The sequence below is a fragment of the Phaseolus vulgaris genome, chromosome 10, assembly GCF_000499845.2.
Source record: "Phaseolus vulgaris cultivar G19833 chromosome 10, P. vulgaris v2.0, whole genome shotgun sequence".
In the NCBI taxonomy this organism is placed as follows: domain Eukaryota; kingdom Viridiplantae; phylum Streptophyta; class Magnoliopsida; order Fabales; family Fabaceae; genus Phaseolus; species Phaseolus vulgaris.
In genome coordinates, this window is record NC_023750.2 from 2,123,913 (window position 1) to 2,133,020 (window position 9,108).

The 9,108-nt window shown below is 33.8% G+C and overlaps 1 protein-coding gene across 1 annotated transcript; it reads left to right on the plus strand.

Moving 5' to 3' along the window:
- Positions 1-509: 509 nt before the first annotated feature.
- LOC137819093 (uncharacterized) lies at positions 510-8,027 on the plus strand. Its single transcript, XM_068622834.1, has 10 exons — positions 510-605; positions 722-835; positions 2,072-2,310; positions 3,118-3,176; positions 3,273-3,458; positions 3,546-3,669; positions 4,108-4,166; positions 6,282-6,427; positions 6,505-6,669; positions 7,400-8,027. Exons 1-10 carry the CDS (start codon positions 510-512, stop codon positions 7,700-7,702), a joined length of 1,491 nt encoding a protein of 496 aa, XP_068478935.1. The 3' UTR covers positions 7,703-8,027.
- Positions 8,028-9,108: the final 1,081 nt, after the last annotated feature.

A 9,108-nucleotide genomic window follows, 5' to 3' on the forward strand; every position in this document is an offset into this window, starting at 1 on the left:
CCCTGGTGACTTGTTTTGTCACTATTCTGCTGTTTAGTTCCCGAAATCAAAATTTAGAACTCTAGCTAGCCACCTGTGTTTGGTCATGTTGTAGAACCGTGTACCTAATCCGGTTTGCCCTTTTGTCTTTTGTTTACTGCCCATGTAGACCCTTTCTGTGTTTGTTACCATGAGTTTTCTGACCATTTTTCTTGTTATCTTTGTTTCCCAATGAAGACTTTTCCACCAGCTACTATTGATTCTCAATGAATTTTACAATGACATGCATATTAGTGGTGACTTCTTTCCCACAAATAATCTAGTGGTGACTCTTTTTGCACATATGAATCATAAAAGTGGTGACTTTCCCACCGCAATACCATTGGTTTCAAGCTTCCAAATGTGGTTTTGATAAGGTCAGACCTAGCTTTGCTTGCCAAGGAATTCCTCTTCGGTTAATGGTCCTTCTAGCCATTCACAAAATCAGAAATTATAATCACACATCTGTAGGATATTAGATAGTCACAACAATGGTTAGTGATGGGTTGAGTATGAATTCTGAAACTGAAATGTCTTCTTTCTTTTTCTATCATGATTCATGCTACACTAAGAAATTTATCCATTTAGTTCTTAAATATCAGAAGTTATGCAGATTTTTTCAACCATAGCTGTTGGACATTTTTCAACCATTTAGCTGAACTTGTTTGTCAGGATAACCTTTTTTTTTTTGTCTCTTATCTAGATTGGATCTTCCCCGGGATTTGAAGATGGAGATTTTGAATCTGCAAAATTAAGGCGTCCTGCAGGTTCATATTACCATCCTACTGTGGATTGCTTATATTTTGTGGATTCAGAGGTATGCATTTGGATGTATATACACTGATTTATATATCAAAGATCAATATCTCTTTCAATGTTTATCTGTAGTTCTGTCTAGGCTGCTATAACTTTTCTGCAATGAATAAACTCAACTTTTGAGTTGATTTAGTGCTTGAAAAGTTTACACACCCACCTAACATGCTGGAAAACTTTAAAATTTTCTTCCTTCATAATTGTTAGGTGCAGTACTCATGATTTTTTTTTTTTGGTGATGTGCATATTTCCCTACTGTTTCAAGAACTGACTTACTAATATAATTATTTCTTATATCGATTGTGTGATGGATGATTTTTCTTTGACCTAAGAAATACTAGATCAAAATGAGATTATAATACCTAGTAGTGGTGATAAACAAGATTCTATATTTGAACCTTGTGGATGGAAACAAGATAGTTGGAAGGGAAGATTAAGCTAAAGGGGATTAGTTAAGTTTTACAATGGATACTAGTAATGGGCAAAGCTAATTGATACTTCGTACCTACGTTAAACAAATAACACCTAGGAGTGTGGGATAAGCTGAAATTTTGTTACTACTGTTTGGTACAACGGACTTTTGTTGAGTTATGCTTGGTTTAGACTTTTAACATATAGAGGATCTCAAGATTTTTATATGGTGACCAACAGACCTGAATAATTAGGTTACTGATTATATAACCATACTTGAATAAAGAATTCTTTTATTGATAAAAAACAAGTTACATTCTTGCACTTTTTGATAACCAGTGCATCTACTTTTTGAAGCTGTTTTTAATTTTGTTCTTTTATTGATGTTCATGGAAATCTTCATTTGATTGACAGGATAACAGAGCTAGATAAGATCAGGATAGAATATGAACCTAATAAGCTCTTGTCCTATCCTGTATCCTATATAAAAAATACATATAAATATATTATCCTATCTTGTGTTTGAAGTGGAAAAGGAATGGCATGATTTGCTATATAAATTATATCTAGACACGTCCTAGGGTCATCACTGAGACATTGGTGCACCACAACTCCTGGCCTTCATATTAATCTCATTTTCATATTATCAATTTTACCAAACAGGCTCTTATAAGCTTCATTTATCCATGTGGGCTTGCTTCTTTGTAGTTTCTTTTCTACTAGTGGTTTCTTTGTGGCTTATTTAAAACTCCTATTGATAAACTCGTTTGTTATTATTTATTTATTCTGGTTCTTTCTTTCTTATTATTTCTTTCATTCTGGTTCTAAGAACCATGCTATCAGGAAAGCTGACATGGGAGCACGAACAGTAGACACTCTCTATCCTACAAGCACCTCTAACAAGGGAGGTATTCACATATGGAATTGGATCATGACTAAGCTTGGTGTAGAAAGCAGTGGGAAGACCAATGTCGAAAAAACATCTGAAGTATTTGATTCTAAATCGTTGTATTTTCCATGGCATTTGCTGAAATCAGTTGATGACACTCTCTACATTATTGACCGAAGGTGGATAAGTGCTTTTATTACCTTTTTGTTTAAATACTACAAATTTCCAGTCCCCTCTACGTTTGCATGAATTGAGAAGTTTTAAAGACCTGATGTGGTGATGGGAAACAGTTCCTGTCTATAAAAGAGAGATTGTACTGATAATTGAATTTGGACAGAATTATATACTAAAAATTTGAGCTGTAGTTGCTCCTAGTGAAGGATATTCTGGGATGTTCCAAAGTTAAAAGCTGAATCTAAATATAATGTATTCCTCTTTATGTTTGATGTGTTAGATCTATATTCTCTCATTTATACTCTCAATAACCCCTAGCTTCTCCACTTATATTTTTACTTTGTATTTGCATCTAAGCCCTAGTAGTCTTTGGCCTCTTCATCTACAAACCTGTAATGCCTTCTGCTTGGCTGCACCCTGAATATTGTTTTGGATTCATTGTCCTATCATGCAGAAAGTTTAAAGCCTAGACCTGATCACCTGATGTTTTCAGTAAAATCAAACTGTCATGTAAGAATGGCTTGATCACACCTCTGTTTTTTTCTGTCTGCTGTGTCTGCTGTTTAAAGTTTGTAGGGTGGCAGAACTCCTTATGTTTAGGAGGGTAAATATTTTTTTTTTTTGCAATAATTCATCAATATCCCTTGTGCCTCATTGATCATTAATTTTCAAATCTTGTATTATATTGAGCATCATGATTTTTTTCAATTTTCCTTTTTTGATGAATAAATTGTCTTGGTTAAGAATGATAGTAAAGGCTATGGTTCAAGTTATATTTCTTCCTTCCTTGATATTATCATTGCTACTTTCAGGTTTGAAACTTTGTGGGTCATGGATATCAGTTCAGGAAAGATTGATGAAGTTTTGGAAGGTTTGATTCAATAATGGTTATATGGTCACTTGTTTAAACAATCTTGTATCTAGCTAGAACTGATGGATTCTTTGTTATATTTATTTTCAAAAGTAGGTTCTCCTAGAATTCTTGAGATCTGTGGACAGCCAATCATGAAACGTTTATCTATCATAGATGGGATTCCCTCTCATTTGTTTCAACAGGAAACTAAGTACGGCTTTTTGCTTGGGGGCCTACCACATTCTGATCTTTTATCTTCACTAGCAACCTTGCATAATCACATTTTCATTTGTGATCCAGGTATTTTTCTCTCTCTTTTTACTTAATGCTATCTTGCTCTGTGGATGCATTTGTTGAGATTGTTCACTCCCAATTTTGTCTCATTAGTTGGACAGAGGATTTTGAAGGTTTCTGGAGAATCTGGAATCTGTTCAAACTTCGGATTTTCTAATTTAGGGATACTTGGATTACCTTATTGGCTGAATTTCCCCCTCGAGACATGTTATGCAGTGTAAGTTATATTTCATAAAACTTGTACATATTTCTTTTTTTTTCAAATACTCCCATTTTTTATGTTTCTGTGCATGTTAAAATGTAAAATTGTTTCCAGTGAAAATGTTATGATCCTTCATTCGGTAGGCATATGGTTATAGTACATTTAATAATTTGGGCAATCCCCTTCCCTTTGAGTAAGCTTTGGCATTGTGATAGCTCTGGTATATACTTAACTCAGCCTATCCATTCTTGGTTAATATTACACTTGTCCAGTCTTGCAAACTTCATGATCCAAATATGTAGTCCTAGATTGGCTTGGCATATGGCTGTAATATTCCTTGTAATGACGTGGGAAATCCTTCTCCTATGAACTACTGTTTGGAGATATGCATTAGCCTATTCTGTTCTCAATTCTAATAGTAAAACTAACTTCTTCATTGTACTGGTTTGACAGTGGAAATGGACTTTCGGGTACACCAATTGATCATCTGGAATATCTTGATTTGTTACCAGGTTATTTTACATTTTAAAACTGTCTATTTATGAATTTAAAATTTCAACATTTTTAGAAATATCTGATATTATCTTGGTTTAGAGTATCTTAGATGATATCTTAGATGATTTTGTTTGCTTATTAATTAGGATTTTCGAGCATTTAATTAGGAACCTTGTTAAAACTGTGTATTTGAGATTATACAGGAATTGATTGTATGATTGCTGAACACTTTCAATCTATATTTATAATCAAAGGAAAATAGGAATACATGAAGGAAATCTCAAATGATGTTAGGGGATTAATAAGTGGAGCTACTATGCAAATTGTTGTGGTCGTTGGTAAGAGATGATTGTTGGTATAGCAACAACGTAGGTAGTCAATAATAGTGGTTGTAGCTGCTGCTATGGCTGCAGGGTGGTGAAGAGCAGCACTGTGGCATTAAGATGACCTCATTGTGTTCTTTTGAAGTCATGGCTAATATAGTGTTGGAGCAGTTTAGGGTTTCAGGTCTGAAAGGTGGAAGAAAACCCAAAAATGCCTCACTATTTAATTGTTTGCAAGGGTAGTTTTTGGTTTTTACATTTTTTTTTAGATTTTATAATATAGCTCCTTGAAAAGGGAACTTCTATGCTTTCAACCTCATAAAACCGTTTTGTAAAGTGAAATTTGCACCCACTTGTATAATAATAGTATAATTTGATCATATCTCTAGTCGATATGAGATCTCCAAAACTTCTAATACAGAGGTACCCTCCGCACAAGCTCTAAAGAGACCAAGGAGCTTCTTTGCTTCCACTTTGCATGAGCACCCAACCTACACACCCATCTTCTTTGCTTCTTTAACTAGCAATGAGCTTTGGTGACTAGAGAGCTCCAACAACCCTACTTCAGGTTATATTTTTCGTTTTATTCTTTTCCTTTGCTATTTTCCATTTATTATGAATGTAAAGTTTGAACCTAAACTTTATAATTTCTTTGTTTTCCCTTTATAAGGTGTTCAAACTCCATATTTAGAGGGATAAAAGAAAATCTGAAAAGTAAAAAAAGAAAGGGAAAGAAAAAAAGAAAAGACTGAATAGGATAGCTATGTTTAGTTCATGGATTTTGAGTTATTTTTCTGGTTCGGAGATTTTGTATGTATTACTAATTATTTAATATATACAAAAAATAATAGAACAATGGTCATCCTACTATCTAGTATCTTACTATCGCTCTTTTGGGTTATTCGTTTCGTTTTGCTAACCGGGAATAACAATTATGGCAACAACAAGAATGCAGCTTGGCATAATAGGTTGAATATCCAGAGGGGCATCATGTCCAAACTTCATGGGGTAGAAAAGGTGACATCAACAGAAACAACGAAGGTTGAGGGAGAAACAAATGACAAACAATTTATCCTAGGTTGGACTGAGATCATATAGGAAACAAGTGCATCCGAAGTATGTGGTTGATTAAATAATAGGCAGGCAGTGAGAAGTATGTCACCCTTGAATTGGAGTGGAACTTGATAGTGACGTAGAAGGGTTCTAGCTTTTTCATCTAGAGGAGAGTTTTTGCATTCAACAACACCGTTTGTTGTGATGTGTGAGCATAGGAAGTTTGATGAATAATTCCCTGCAAGATAAAAATGGATTGGAATTGGGATGACAAATATCTTTTTGACTCAGTCATTGAGAAAAAAAAAGACAAACTTTCACTAGTATCTTCAAGGAGGATAGCAGTGGCGGATGGTTGGCTGTGGCAGCAGAAACAGAGCCCCCAAGATCTCTAATACCAACTTGAATAATGAGAGAAAATAAACATTTTATTATTTACAATCTTGATAATTACATTCCCAACTCCATCTGTAACAATCACGCTTTTAAAAAAAGGAAATAAAGATCAGCTAAAATGACTGTGTAGATTCTAGGGATATTTGTCCTAATTTCTAGAGATATTAGGGTATTTTTATCCCAATAATCCCCTATTTACCGCATAATACTTCCCTCTGGACTTGTTAATGTATGAAGGATTATTAACTAGATGAGCTGTTTTTATATCTTTTAAATTCTTTTGTTTTGTACTTGATCATCAAACAATGTAATGCTGTAACAAAATTATTTGTTTACCTACAACTTTCTGCAATGTGTCAGGCAGGATTGACATACATTTAAATGTTGATATTCCAATGGATATTGAACTTGTTGAACCTTTACAAGAATCTTGTATATGGTGTCAAGCAAGAGGAGCAGCTACTGAAATTTCTGGAATGGACGAGGTTCCAGGATCCTTATACAAGGTTCTTTTGCAAATTGGAACTTTCTTAGTGAAGCAGTCGGATTACATTCTCAGTAACTTGATGTGTTCTTGGTACAGGTTGGTGTTGCACAACAGTGGTATGATGAATTAGATTATCTTGCCGCTCCACAACCTGAATCTGAAATAAATGTTCAAGATGATAATCTGGATAAAAATTCAATGGTGGAAGATGAGAAAGTACGCATTAGCTGTGCGGTCTGTACTAGCCCCGGAACAGGCGAGGTATGCTTGTCTCTTCTGGTCTTGTTGGTACCTTTCATTTGAGTATCATTTTAGAAGCAACATAACAAGATGGGAATGAGAATGGCACATTCTCTTAAATTTCCGTTGACTTTGTCAAGACTACATCAATTGTAGCAATAGCTTGGTAATTCCCTTGTTGGAATTTGTATCAATTTTCAGGTTCATGTGTGTATCTGTTCTGTAGCTATTCTTGTACATAGAATATACGTTCACATACTTGGGAACTAGAATAATTATAAGGCCGAATTATCTTCAGTCTTGAAAGTAAATAAGTTTTTAAGCTAGTCCTTGAAAGTAGATAAGTTTTTAAATTGATCCTTGAAAGTAAATAAGTTTTTTTATGTTAGTCTGTGTATGTTAATAAATAAATAAGTCCCTAAAAGTAATTTTCATCTTGCAAATTTGTCCTTAATTTGAAATAGGTCTCTACATGTCATGATTAAAAAACAATTTAGTTACATATATGGATTAAATTGCATTTTATGATATCATGCAGGGAGTAAATTGCATTTTCATGATAACATGTAGAGATTTACCTCAAATAAAGGATGAATGTGGGATATGAAAATTACTTTCTCGAACTTCATTTTATTTATAGTATTAAGTTGAAACCTGCATACATTCTGAAGGACCAAATGAACTATTCCACCTACTTATAAATATGCTTGTAAACTATAAATACATATTTTCTTACTTTCCTTTCATACAGGTTATAATTTACGCTGTACTGTATTGCAAACTTAGAAGAACCCCAAACTCAAATGAAGGAAACAGGGAGGAGCATGCAGCAAGAATACTTGATATTCTGACCTCTAAGAAATCTGGGAAAATAGAGAGAGATTTGTGGAATGCTTTTTTATTGCAATCTAAAGGTGATTTGAGAGATCTTATTTTCATGCTACCACTACATGTTAGAATAAGATTAAATTCCCTTGATCATCCAACGGCTAAAAACGGAAGGGATATTATCTTAACAGACACTTCAGTTAAGGTGGACGTATTGCTCAATTGACACTGACACTAGATTCGGATGCACTGTTGTAAATTTATTTCATATCCCTTGTTTTATTGCCCTCACTGTATCATCACTTGGTGTTTAGTAACCTTCTGTATCGTTGCTATTTGCAAGGGTACTAAGATAGATCTTATTCTTTTCAAATTTTATTTCATGTGCCTGGCAGTTTTTGCCAGACTATATTCTTGCCTGAAAGTAGAGTCAGGTTTTGAAAACCTATGGATGTGGTATAAAGGTGAAAGGGTTTCTCCCTTGGCATTATATACACACACAGGTGTGTGTATGTACTTTTGGGGTGGATTAATTGTTTCCTATAACACAATTACATGTTTGTGATTTCCAAATCTAATTTTGTAACCTAGTTTGTGTTAACATAGAACCGATGTTCTTAAAATTAGACTTTTGAAGACATTGGTATTAAGAGTATTAATGATTTAATCTTAATTGAGTTGTGATCGAACCAGACATGATTAAATTTATATATTTTGATGTTAAATATTTAGGGTGTAGGGTTTATAAGATGAAAATATTATTAGCTGGAAAACTAATTGATACTTATTTGAAGTATATAAATATGCATTTTTATGTTCATAATATTTAAGATTAAATTAAAAGTAAATAAATATGTAGTGATGTTTGGAAATTGTCATTATTTTAAATTTTCTACAAAATCATAAAAGAGAACATCTAGTTTTCTACAAAATAGAGAGTTACCGACCTAGTAGAAGATAGAAAAAAAGTTTCTAATGAAAGATAGATGTTGACTATCTTTCATAAATTGAGCAATAATCAAACCTATAAAGAGGTATGGATATAAGGGGTGGTAATGTGGGTGGGTGGGTGATATAGGTCGGCTGACTTACTAAAAAAATGCGGGACGAATTTATTAATCTAGTTTCTTGATCCACTTAATTCGCACCGCATAATCTGTTATCCACGTAGGCCAATAGCATAGTGGGACGAGTTGACCTACATAAATAAAAAAATAATTATTTTTTTTATACAAAAAGTTTTTATCTTACCCACATTATTGTTGCAGTGTGATTTTTATTTTATTTTAGCTTAAGCATAATGGTCTAGAATAGTGAGTCTATCCTTCACTTTTTGGTTGCAGGTCGCAGGTCGGCCTACATGGCCCACCCTGCATTGTGACCCCTAGAGCTGGATCATGTTTAGAAGTGTATTAGCTAGTTCTTGATTACTGATTAGTCTCACTGATCTTGTTTAAGCATAATGGTCTTGGTGTTGTCGGTCGATGTAATGACTGGGTTCTGAGACATGGTTTTGATCGTGCAGGCCCTACCAATACAAGAACCATAATATTTCAAAATTCAATCGAATTTTTAAAGATTATATGTTAGAATCAAACTTGATCCTTGGATGAAATTTATCATTTATAAACT

Bases quoted from the DNA above. Each gene is read 5' to 3' on its own strand.
- LOC137819093 (XM_068622834.1), top strand. From the start codon at position 510: ATGGTTAGTGATGGGTTGAGTATGAATTCTGAAACTGAAATGTCTTCT. The intron at 3,670-4,107 runs GTAAGTTATATT...CTGGTTTGACAG, and splicing joins CTCGAGACATGTTATGCAGT to TGGAAATGGACTTTCGGGTA. The intron at 4,167-6,281 runs GTTATTTTACAT...GCAATGTGTCAG, and splicing joins ATATCTTGATTTGTTACCAG to GCAGGATTGACATACATTTA.